The following is a 13,741-nucleotide window of genomic DNA, read 5'->3' as shown; positions in this document are numbered from 1 at the left end:
AAAATTAACTGGGAAAATTTACTATAAGAGACCATTTAAAATAACAGTGGCGACCAAAATTTACATTTTGATCTTCATACAAAACCACACAAAACTGTATTTATCAAACCAGAAATCTTCTCATGTTGACATAATAAGGACATTAAAATTTTATTTTTATACTTGCTATGTCTTAATTTGCTGAACTATTCATCGTAAAGTCATTCAAGGAGACAAAAATTGGTAAGACTGCATTCAGTGCTAATAAGCCCTAGAACCAGGCAATCCTGGAATGATTCAGGTTTGAAGGACCTCATCATCTTGTTTGAACTTCTGCTCCAAGAGTTCAAGAAAGAGATTTCTGAACCAGAATTATTCGTGTTCATAAATTAGAACCTTTTCTCACTTTTGCTGCTTTAGTGCTGATACTAAGTACTAAATTATTTTAATAGCATAATGACTACAGAGAATGAAGCAGAGAACAAGATGATTTCAGAAATTACAAAATAAGAGAAAAATCTTCAAGGAGCCAAAAGCAGAAAGAATTCCAAATTCTTACCTTGCTGAGTTCAATATACTTCTTTGCTTCTCCACTTGCACAGGTTACAGATGTTTTTTTACTGAGCAAAGCTGCTTTACACCCTTTGATTTTAAGGGAATGGTATGGAGGAACAAGTGATCCAGTTTGTGTCAGTTTGGACTGGAACAATTGATTGATGACCACATTTTCACTAGCTGGAAATAAAAAAAAAGAAAGAAATGCATGAAGATAAAATATAAGTTAGAAAATTATATATGTTGTATTTGTCAGCAAAAAGACACAGGGTAGGAGAGAATGAAACAAGTACACCTAAAACAAATAGAAAAATTAAAAAATGAGCATTATCAAAATTACCAAATAAAATTCAATATCTGAAAATCGCAACACTATTTTTAACATATTCAAATCCTGTGCTGAACAAATAGAGGGCATAAACCAAAACCCTTCAGACCAATGTGTCTAAACTTAATTACTTATGGGATTATCACCTCTGAATTTTGTTCCATTACATATTCCCTATTTATCCATCTATTAAAGCAATGTATGAGATGAGTTCTGCACAATTTTCTAATATGTAGTATTTAGAAACAATTGAGGCACTTGACAAAAATAAATTATAGACACTCATTGCACTAAAGAATTATATATTCACAAAACATGAGAAGGGATTGTAAAAAAAGGCAAGACGAAGAACAGAACTGTAGAAAATTTGTTTTCTCTACATCAAGACCACACTTAAAAACATTTACAGAAAAAAGACAATGGCATACATATATGTTATTACTTGTACATATACTTCCAGGAGGTGCTTTTAAACAAAAAAAAAATCTGAATTTTAAGACAGATAGTATACTTTATCCTAATTTCAGTCTAATGATCCTTTATGAATTTATGGTCATAGGGTTTTTAAGATGAACATGATAATTACATGTGGCTTGTACTGCCACAGCACCAATAAGTGTAAGAACTCGTGATACATCCTTAACCACACTGAATTCCTATGAAAAATTTTTTTAAGAACTAGAAAACTGGCATTATGATCACATACATCATACAAATAAACAAAAACCCCAGAAAGATGAATGGGATAAGCATCATAAATAATAGCTTAGCAGGTAAAAATCTTCAGTTTGCTCTTTAATAAATGTTTACAGGCTTCTTACTATAAATGCCATAGATTTTTTTCCCTTCTTCTGTGAAGATTGCTGTTCCTTACTTAACCGGAACATTAAAATTATGAGGAAGATATGGAAGCAGATAATTGAAATTATTTCAGCACAATCAGTAGACATCAATACACATATGTTCAAACGATAATAAGTAAGATTAGGCCAGGCATAGAAGTTATGTCTTTTGAATTAAAACAGATACATCTGATGTCAATAATATCTTCTGATAATTTTCAGCAGGTATGTTCTACATTCCTACACATATATACAAATTACTTTAATGTTATTATAGTTAAAAGTTTTGATTGAGGAAACAAAATTCAATGCAAATCAAAGGATGCATGCACTTAAGTTATACATTACACAACTTATGGAACTGACTCTGAAGGAAATATGTCACTGACAATCAACAGGTTTTAAGCCTAAATCACTTAAAAAAGAAGGCACTTAATCCTTAAAGGACTTACATGTTTGTAAATATTCTGCTCACAGAATTTATTATTATTATTATTATTATTATTATTATTATTATTATTACTCCTCAGTTGTATATATATTCACCTTCATCATATTAAACTCTTTATATCAAATCTCATCCTCCATTCTTGCCTTTTAACAGTTGCATAGCTGATTGCACAAAACAGCAATGAAAATGCAGAAGTGACTAATGAGAGAATGGAAGAATGCTCTCTCGCATCGAATATACTGGAAGTTGTCATACCTTCTCTTTGGTAGATTATTATGTATATTCCAAGAAGTGAGAACTGTAATATCTCTGAAACCATAATCAATATGCTTATATTCAAGATAAATTCTGTCATTTCTTTCTTCATTTGGAATGTACACTTTTTGCTTCTAAAATGCATCAATTATTTTACTAGAGTGCTTGGCTAATTTTACAGTAAAATTACTAAATTAAATACATTTTAACAGCAGGCCTCTATTTCTAAGGAAAGAAATATAAGTTTATAATATATTAGGTGAAAAACACCACAGTGGTTGGAGAGATGACAAATGCCACCTCAGGGCGACACTGGCATTTCCCTGAGGAAAATGTTTGTTTTTTTTTTCCTCTCCAGAAAGGGAAAATGATACAGGTTTTCATTAATCCAATTATGAATCATTAATTAATATTAATTAATTAATTGGTTGCATTATTATTATTAGGCATAATTATGCAATATGCACACTGAAAGGCATTTAATTTTGCATTTCAATGGACATTTATATCTATTCACTGAAAAACATAAGAACGCCCACCAGTTACTGCTTTTAGAAAGGTACTCAAGCAGTGGAGTACATCCCACAGCTGCCTCTATGATTTTGGGAGCCCCATTTCCCTCTCCTATTTTCTGAGTTTTATTTTTGCTGTAGTTCAGACTCATTGTCTTCTGTAAGTCATTCTCACCCATCATATTACACCTTCTTTACATCACATTACATCACATGATAAAGATGCTGTATCTTCATGAATCTAAAAGCTTTTAAAATAGAGCAAATTTCAAACAATACTGTAAATACTTCATAAAGATGAGGGTGATTTTACTGGAAATAAAATATATATAAATGTCTCTTAAAACTAAAATGAAAATTAAAATCAAGTCATAATATCTTGGTTTCTAGCAACAGTAACCACAAAAGCATTTACTTACTTTTCATTACAAATATGAGGTTTTGTGAAAGGCAATCTTTATTTTTTTCTATTGCACCAGCAATTTCATATGTAACCTATAATAAAATATTATGACATCATTAGTAATGACAAATGCATATTTTAAAAATCTTACAGCAGTAGAAATGAAACTATGTTTTTTTCCACTGAACAGTTAAAGGTTGGCATCAGGTATTTTTGGCATTTTCTAAGTGACTACAATGCTGACCAGAACTGGTTGTTGAACATTATGTGCCTCTGCAACTATACAGAAATTTCAATGGACTGATTTTAAAACATTTCCACAATACAAGGCTTTGAATCAAGTATGCATTGTAAAGCAAGAGACACTGACCTAAACAATGCTTTCCCTGTAGGATGAGCAAGCCACTCCCAGCTCACAGATCTCCTTGTCAATGACACTAACCCCACTAATCATGACAAATCAATGTGAGTCCAAACTCACACTCAGGACAAGTTCCAACCATTGATGTATCATTTGGAGGTAAGTTCTGTCAATAGATTGTACACAAATCCCATTTACATTTCTAACAACTACGTCCATAAGAATTGTGGGTCACCTCAGTTGCCTGATGTTGTGATTTCAATAATAGATAGCTGTATTGTCCCTGCATCTGTCATCTGACTGCAGATAAATTCTAACACAAGTGGTAGACACACTAAAAATTGAGCAAAATCTGAGTTCTAGCCAGAGGTGTTGAGGGTACATCCAAACTTAAGAAATACAACCAAATGTCTCTTTTAATACTGAGCCTATCCCTGAAGACATTGTATACAAAAGGAGCACTAAGACAAGGAGCACTTTTGTTTTTTTTAAACTTTGTATGGGGGTGGATGCAAAACAACTAGCTTATTTACAGACTTTATATGTACAAAGCTCTGGCTTACATAGTAGTAGAACCCAAAGGGAATTTTTAAGTCAAAAAGAAAGAAAAATATAGATTTCAATACTTGTATGATTAGGTAGGTATTAATGGGAACTTAGAATACAGTTCAGTTTTATTTACCTTGGGACCATGTTTCTATCTAAAGCCTTCTTTAATTTTTTGTATTGGATCTATATCCTAAACCCCTTAGGTATTTGGGGAAATTTTATCCTTGTACATTTAATAAAGCCGTAAATATATAATTAAGATTAATAACACTAATCAGTGCATTAATTTTCCATGGGGTCACTTGACAATTATGCAAAGCTATGTTGCTCACAAAAGAAATTATGTGATTAGGAAGTGTATAATCTGATAGAGTGAGTAATTGTCAAATGATGCAATTACTATGGCATCTGACATGAACAAGGTATAACAAGAGAATTACGGTTCTTTTCCATGACAGATTCAATGTTATGTATTTTCTAATTGCATTTCCTAAGAACATACAACACAGTTAGCAAACTATTAGAGTTCTTTAAATATACTATTAAATGCTTTAGTGTACTCAACATAAATGTTGTGTCATCTTGGTCCATAAAAGGTAATTAACAGAACTTATATGACAAATCCATAATGCCAGATCCTAATTGAGTGTCTTGGGCTTTCACTAAATTAGAAGAAGAGAATTAGTATTGGTGGGAAGAGTAGGTAAGTACAGCAGTGGGAGATACTATATCATGATTAACTGCCTAGATTAAAACGGGGAGAAGTTTCAGTATTGATGCTGGGATAATACATCACAAACTTCTGGAACTATATTCATAAGATATATTTCATATAATAAAATAGATAAAAGTTAGGGGGATTCCCTTTTATGAAGAAATTGTTAACACTCTAAACAATTTTCCCATAGACTTGGTAAATTAATTCACTGCCTAAAGACATGAAAACTGACTCAGTGAAATGACACTCTAGGGTTCCATAGTCATTGCCAGTCCCACAAAATAGAAAAAGAAATAAGTCCTCTTCCAGCTGCCAATTTTGTTGATTTACTCTTGCTCTCATCAGAGATGGCAAACTACATGCCACCTAAAGGACATATATTTCCCTCAGTTTCCTTTCATTATGTTTGTAAAATAAACCTGGTCCAAACTCTGCATTGGCTGGCACTCAAGCACAGTGGATAGTTATTCTGGGGAGACAAAAAGCAAGCAAATATTGTATGCTTTAGACAGGAAATGTGCACTTACTTCGATAATGGGTCCAGTATTATAAAACATACTCTTTATTGTCACTTGTATTTATCACAGTTTGCTTTATCTTGCTTTATATGATGACTTTTTAGGGTAGACAGTATGCAAACCTATATGTCTATGTTAGCCAAAGGAAACAAGACCTTTATATAGTATCTGAATAGCTGAAATATTTTTATGAAAAAAAAAATACTGTTTCACACTACGTTTTATTTCATTATAAGAGAATAAAACAAAATTGAGTTGGATTTGCTTTCCTTTTAAATTTAAGTTCGTAAATGAAGAGAGCTTAACGTAAGTCATAATGGGTATGGCCAAATATTCATCTAGTCTTGAATATTTCAGGAAAACTATTGAGTCAGTCACCAGTCCTGTTCTCAGCTTTCAGGGCTCTGCCCATGAAGGCACTCTTGTCCTGCAGGCTGTATCTCACCTTTGTGTTTAGTATTTCTTGACTCACATTTCCTCCTCAAATCTCTGTTTCCAGATCTCATTAACATTTCCAGTATCTTTTAAGACTCTGTGTCAAGGAGTTCCACTAATTACTAAGTTTGAGGAAAAAAAATCACCCTAAGTTTATTTGTTTTGAACCTGTTTTCTGCTCGTATAAGTTAGCATAGCTGATTTTAATACCATAAGAACTACTAGATACAAGCAAGAGCTAAAACACTCAGAAAACAGGAGAGTCACCCAATATGCACAGAGCTGACTTTGGGAACTGCGTATTCCTCTTATCTTTTTACATATTCATGTCTCTTTGCTTCATTAATTATCTTCATGCCAGAAAACTGCATATATTTTCTTCTGACCTAAAGTATCCTATCTCATAACATCTCACTTGCTTAAGGGATTTTCTCCAAGTTTATTTGGTATCCCAATATACTTTATCAATAGGACCACCTTTACACATAGTTTTCATCAAGTCCTTAAAATCCTCTTTTTTTTTTGGTAAATAATTTTCATATCTTTTGATAGGCCAAAAAAAGCTCATGGTTAATGGCAGATTTGGCAGAAATTTTAAAGCAAGCTAGGGAAATGCCACCTGGAATATTAACTGCATTCCCAGTTAAAAATGAAAATTTTATTATTCTAATAGCAAAATGTAACTGAGAAACTCAGTCTTGCCTGTGTTGTAAAGTTTAGGAAATAAGAAAATAATTAGTTCATGTAGCAAAGGAGAAATTTTTGAGAACATGTCCAAAGACAATTTGGTGCACAGAGAGACACTTGTAGTTGCTAATTTTCTGCCAGTACTTGAATGTGAGTGATATGCTTGCATGTGCCATTTTTTAAGTATCACTGGGTTTATCAACCTCCCAAAACAAATTTTTCTAAGCAATGAGTGAGCTAAATAACTTTATAGTCTGTCAATCTTATTCTAACACTGTGATAGAATAGCATTTTGAAAGAAGGAAGTATTTAGAAACAAAATAGATGGGTGGGGGAAAGTGTTTTACCATTTTCTCCAGTAAGTGAAAATACCAAATCAAGACTACTTAAAGAAAGAAAGAGAGAGAGAAAGGGAGAAAAAGCAAGACTGTCTTGCCTATGTGAAAACCAGAATGTCAAGTAGCCCTTATGTGCCTTGGTACAGTTTAGATTAGATTGATTTGATTGTTGTGTCTGGGGATTCAGCCTGGGGGAAAAATAGTGAAAATGAAAGCATCCTTATTGATTAATCCACCTCCTTCTGTCTTTAGATTTAGAGATTCAGTTTCAGAGTCTGCCTGGGATATACAAAACATTTGAGAGAAAACTGCCTTGGTGAAGGTGAGCTGACAGCTGAGAGATATTTTTGATATGCAGGTAGCTGAGAAATGAGAGACATTGATCTGCACTTAAAGGAACATTACATGCACTAGTTTACAGAGCAAAGAACTTGATCTTTAGGTCTGGTCAGTTTATTACAGTACAGAAAGTCAAAACAGTGGCAAGGCAAACAGCAACAAGGGGCTTATTTAGTTTGCAAATTCAAGTTTAATTTAAACAGCAGAAAGCTTAAATTATGATAATGTATTATTCAGATCACATGAACAATGAGGCAGATACCATTATGTTAAATATGGCTATTAGATAAAGCTGTGTCACTTGGCACAGTGCTAAGACAATATATTTCTGATTTACTTAGTGATATCTTAATTATTCCACAAAATTTAAAAAAAATAAAGAACTTTGAGTCCTTGAGAAAGTTCAGTGATGGAAATGTTATTCTTCAAAAATCATGGCTATTGATATGTCTGACAATTCAAAGATATAATTAATGTAAAGCTCTTCCTTAAGTGAGAGCCCACAATGCAAATATTAATGTTGTCATTAAATGAACCTAGACATTCAGTATTACAGATTCTTAGGATAGTTTCAGCTGGTGGTCAGATGTACCCATAAAACGCTTTGCCACCTGAAGGCAAACTTGCAAGGTGCTGCATGTACCTCTTCCCCATAGACAATCTCTGGATGCCCACAATCTCAGGATACCCACAGCCTGATACCCATATCAGGCCTCAGAAACAAAACAATACCCTAGATGAGCAGAAATTTTCTGGAAGAAATCAGACTGCCAGTATTCAGAGAGATGTGTTAAACAGCACATATAAAGCCTTTCTCTATGATTTTTTTTTTTTTAGTCATAAACCCCCTAAATCATTCTCTTCTACCTCCAGCCTGAACAAAACAGATAAGCTTTTTGTCTTACAGCACTCAGATACCGAGACGTTAAACATCTCTTTAAAAAGACTCATAATGTGTCAAGGCATTGTAGGATTCTGTTCAGCTGTAAAATTAAAACTAGAAGATAAAGTAAAATACTTGATATAATAAAGTACTGATGCTCACAGTGGCCTTTGCTAAGCATGTGTCCATGTGTGTTCATAAGCAATATATCATATTGCCTATGCAGAAGAAGACAGATTTAATCTTGTTCAGGAATAATACCAAAATTCAAAAGAAATGAAGTAAAATTAATTTTCTCTCTTCCACTGGATCATTCTGTCACATTTGTGTAAAACCATATTCATTCTCAGATTCCACCAAAATACCTGACCCTCATGTTGATTTCTTCCATATGCAGAAGTTAACTTGTACATATTGTTCCTCTTTCTTCCCTCCAAAACAGACAAGAAAATAAGAAAAAATCCAAGGTTTCTCAGAATGATATCATACATGCAGACTTCCTTGAAGTATTAATTCAGCCAGAAAATTAATTATGGATTCCAAATTATTTAGATTTCTTTTGCTCCTTACATGTTACTTTGAGCCTCCTGTGCATTCTTTGTCTCAATTCAACATTGTGCTTTCTTTCTTTTAACTCTGACCCATTCTATCTTCTCTTTTTCTCTCAGTACTGCTTTTTCTGGGATAGTTTAAGGCTTGGATCAATAATACAGCATAATTAGGCTTAGGAAAAGTTGCTGAGCAAGAAACTTAAGGAAATGCACAATACTTCCCAATTCATGACATATTCAATTAAAAAGACTTGATACTGGAAGATAATATAATTTCTCTACCTGTATCCTGACACAAAATTTCACCACGTATGAACATATTAGAGGTCTTTAAAACTGCATGGACACATCTGTGTAATCAGCTGTAATTGTCTCAGAATATAAAACTGGATATATCACTTTTGTTCACAAAAAGCTGTCTGTCAATCTCAGTTAAATATACAAAAGTCGGTCTTTTGAGTAAAGAAGTATTTTTAATAACTGCATTTTCCAGTTTAACTGCACTTCTGACTTGCTAAAATAGCTACTGCAAGTGTCTGAGTAAAGAAATGAACCTAATTAATTCTGGACTTTGACCAGCATACACTATTTATGAAAAGAGGCACAAATTACAAGGGTCATAAGTAGTTTTTACCAAGGGCCAACACAGAATATTACCTTTTTTTTTTTTTTTTTTTTTTGGTGACTCAGAGTAGCTCTTTAACGCTGGCTGTAAAATACATTGCAGTTACAACTGTTACCTAGAGAAATCAGGATGTCTGCCTTCACACAGAGCCTGCTGCATTCAGTGTGATTTCCTCCTCAACTGCCAGCCCAGTTACCTGGGCATAAATGATTAACGCTAGAAATGAAGACTTTCATGTTTCATTACCTGTCACAATTTACTGCTAATTCTTGCTCTACCCTCTGGGTCTGATTCATCTTGCAGTTATACTCATGTAAATACAGAAAAGCTTTACCAAGTTAAAGGAGTAAAAATCAGTGAAAAATGTGGTGAGAATAAAATTAAGATCCCTTGTTTTAAATTTGGAGATTTCTGAACGCAAAAATCAAGAGTAAGATTGCTTTATACTTCACTTATGTTAGGCCCATTTAATTGATATCAAACTATAAAAAAGGGTCTCAAAACCTGCCAAACGATATTGATACTTTATATATGAAATTCTTATTTTTGAGGGCCAATAAATTCTGATGTACTTAAAAGCCTTATCCTTTAACAATTTTAATAAAGCATATATCACCAATGACTTCTACAAAAAGTTACTGAATGTAGTAATAGTGCAATATAAAGAACAGCATCAGCAGTTTTAAAATCTGAGTTTTTCATATTCAGGTTCTCAACATATGAAGATATCGTAGTCTCAGAATAAACTCAATTTGTATCATTTAGTACAGTCACACTATCATCAAAGTTTTATATAAATATCATGAAACACTGGCGATTTCAGTCTATGACACCTAGTTAACAGTCTCACAAGATACCAAAAATGCAAGTGTCTTTAAGGATTTAGCTCCATTACTATTAAAGCAAACAGAGTTAAGCAGTTGCAAGAGAACTTTTCTGTTTTGGCAGGGCTAAGCATTTTACTATTGTAAGGATGCAAAGAACAACCTGACTGGAATAGTTCCTTGGCCAGTGTAAATCAAAGGATCTCCACTGACTTCAAAAGAATGTGTGGATTTACATTTCTTCAAGAGCTGTCTGTTTGTTCATGCTTTTAGATTAAATGTCATTACTATTATTAGGAAAAGGTGAAACCAAGAGTCTATGTTATAAAACAAAAAAAATCTAAACAACCATGCAAGATTAAAACACATCTTACTGAAAAGTGTCCTCTTTACCACTCACAGTTTAACTTTCAGAATGTGAAATACTGGTCTTTATAAATCTTCTGAATACTTCTTCAGGGAATAAGACAAAAGTTTCTTCAATTTTGAAGAAATTTGCTTATTATTCTGGTTGTGATTTTAATGTAGATGACTTGCTGCTGCTGCCATGTCAAGTTTCAAGTGCTGCCGTAAGAGCTTTTTGAGCTCTTATGATAAAATTGTATAAGCAGAAAGGCATTAAAAATACTTATGTAACTAGAATAAAAAAGTTTATAAATTAAAGTAGACATCTGAAGTTCATGGTCAGTTCTTTATTCCATCACTTGAAGTCCTAGTAAGTTTCACAAAATCTTGGTTGTACTGTTATCTAACCACTGCGTGCCCACATTCCTACTGACAAGTCCCAGTAGTGGAGGTATTCAAACCACTTAACTTTGGAAAATAGTTTTCTTCTAAGTAGAAGGCTTTGTGGTGAAAGAAGAACCTACAGGGAGTTATTCAGAGTATTTGGGTTAGGAACTTAAGCAGTACTCAAATAGTCCTTTCCCTAATGACCACATTTCTATCACTGGGTAGGAACAAATTTGCTGGTATCAAAACACAACTCCAGACTTCCATCAGCAAATGAGGAGCCACAAAATAGATCTGTCTCTATTTATAACACTTTCAGATTATTAAAAAAAAAAACCCACAACAAAAAAACTATCCCTTTAAACACATATCTAACTTGCTTGCTTTGAGTTGTACTTGATTGTGAGGACAATTTGAAAATGAAGTATTGGGAAAAAAAGGGTAAGATGTCTATTTAAAAGAACTGATTACACTATTCCTGTGAACACTGCAGGCAGAAGAATAAAAAAATATTAATCTAATTTTACAGTCATCCTGAAAGACATTTAGCATATTCTGGGGTTTTTGTAGAAGAAAAAATTATGACTAGTAATAGAAACAGTGGGGTTTTTGGTTTTGATTTTTTTACCAGATTCATACTGGTAACCCAGGTATCTACATATACAGCAGAGGAGCTACAGGGAACCTGTACTGTTCCAGAACCACATCTGTATTCAAAGTGAAGCCAACTAGAATGGCATTAAACATCTATGCTGAGGGGTCTGAATCACAGCTTTCTACATTAAATGCTTACAAGGAAGACAAAATTTAGGAGCAAGAACTAGGTAGCCCATATCCTGCATGTTGTGATGTAAGCTACACATTTTATACACTAGATATGGCATTGAGATTCTAAGTTGTCCTCTGAGAATTTAGCACTTGACAGTGAAAACCTATTTATAGCCAGGAGTTTGAGAAGCCATGTAAAATTTTGTTTTGTTTAATTTTTTCATTAACTGCATGTAAATGACATTCAAACAACTTACCCTCCCAGCATAATGCATAACAGTGAAGGTGGAGCCCAGATCCTTTGGGGCAAGGTTACCGTTTCCATCTTTTGTGGAGGAATAGACTGTATTTGTATCTGATGTATCCAGGTAAGACTGAATGCGTTTAGAAAGGCTCTGTTCCACTGACCAAATAGATTGACTTTCTTCATCCAGCATTGACAAAAAGCCTGATGGTTTCTGAAATGAAAAATAGATTTTTCTCATTTTATACAGGAGAAATTGAATTTCGGTTGTTCTTTGTAGAGTAACACAGCTTGTAATTTAGTGAACAGAAACATATATCACCTCAAAAAACAGGAAAAGTAAAAAAGATTAAAATGTTTTGGTAAGTGTTCAAGGCTGGTCCTTCTACAGGAAATGTAGGGAACAGTTTTTCTGTTGCCAAAAATAGTCACTATTAACAATCTGTTAGAAATTGGGAATACACAATTTTCTGTCTGCACAATTCATTGTGAATTCCACATAAGAGTTATCAAATATCAGTATTATCAAAAAAAAAAAAGTAATTCTACATATCTATTGGTATATTTAATATTCTTCTGCATTTTATATTCGAGAAGGTTATACAAACACAATGATTTTGTTACTTGCTTCTTAGAAGTTGTCCAGAAACCAGCTTCAGGCACTAAAGAAGCTGCCAGGCTCAGAACAGAGCCTCGTCAGCCCTATGGCAGCAGTCGCTGTGCCACGACACACGGAGGCTACCCGTGAATCAGTACAGGCTGCATCCTCCTCAGCCCTTCCTCAGTTCTGTTACTAAGTTCTGTGAGCCACTGCGATGTGGCCTCTTTGACCCATAACCTTGTCTGAAGATTCATAAATTGGAAAATACAAGCAAAAGTTTGTATTAGCCTAACATGCACAGATTATGTATAAATATACATGGTGTAAAATGGATCTGGAAACTACCTGAAAGAAAAAATCCAAGACTGCAGTATGGTTACCAGGAGAATACATTGTTTCCATGGCAACTCCCTCTTGTACACATTCTGCTTGCTCTTGTAGGAAAAGCACTTCATTGATGTACTGGTGTATCTTCTCATTGGTCATGTTGACACACAGCTATTGTAAAATGAAGAAAAAATATATATTAGACGTTTACTGGATCATTAATCAATGTAGGTTTTACTGCATGTCTAATACTGAATTTGAAGAAATCTCAATCCACAATATGGTATCTCTTGGTAGACCACAAATTTAGGAAGACCCTAGGGAAATTTAGATTTTAACAACCATTAAAGTTAAATTGGGAATACACAATTTTCTGTCTGCACAATTCATTGTGAATTCCACTTAAGAGTTATCAAATATCAGTATTATCAAATACTGGAAATTCACACTGATTCCATTGAATGAAGAAGGGTAATTCTACATATCTATTGGTATATTTAATTTTCTTCTGCATTTTATATTTGGGAAAATTATACAAATACAATGTGCTTTTAGGAAAAAAAAAAACAAAACAAAACAAAAAAAACCAAAAACAAAAACAAACCAAAAACAAAAACAAAACAAAAAAAAAAACAAAACAAAACAAAACAAAAAAAAAAAAAACAAAAAAAAAAAAAAAAAAAAAAAACCAAAAAAACCCTACATATTTGTTTAAGATCCTGAGTCTGTAGTTAACTCAGTGCTAAAAAAGACAAAACCCTGTTTCCACATACAATGCCACTGAAGTCTAAAGCAATCCCTGAAGAGCTCATTGTATTTTACCAAAACCTATAAAACCCCTAGGGACATTTTGTTAGATGCTGCTCTCCATTTTATACATATTCTAAGGGAAGGCTGGGAAGAAAATGGTGTTCTA

The 13,741-nt window shown here is 33.3% G+C and overlaps 1 protein-coding gene across 1 annotated transcript in view; it reads right to left on the bottom strand.

The window, feature by feature from the left end:
• Positions 1–13,741, bottom strand: part of MYO16 (myosin XVI) — a 353,672-nt gene that overhangs the window by 81,615 nt on the left and 258,316 nt on the right. Inside the window, exons 22-25 of the mRNA XM_053935810.1 lie at positions 12,844–12,996; positions 11,911–12,111; positions 3,342–3,417; positions 539–714 (exon numbers count right to left, since the gene is read on the bottom strand). Of these exons, the coding sequence (XP_053791785.1) occupies positions 539–714; positions 3,342–3,417; positions 11,911–12,111; positions 12,844–12,996 (606 nt within the window). The remainder of the gene's footprint in view (positions 1–538; positions 715–3,341; positions 3,418–11,910; positions 12,112–12,843; positions 12,997–13,741) is intronic.

Source organism: Vidua chalybeata, chromosome 2, assembly GCF_026979565.1.
Source record: "Vidua chalybeata isolate OUT-0048 chromosome 2, bVidCha1 merged haplotype, whole genome shotgun sequence".
Lineage (NCBI taxonomy): Eukaryota > Metazoa > Chordata > Aves > Passeriformes > Viduidae > Vidua > Vidua chalybeata.
This window is presented reverse-complemented; position numbering and strand designations above follow the sequence as displayed.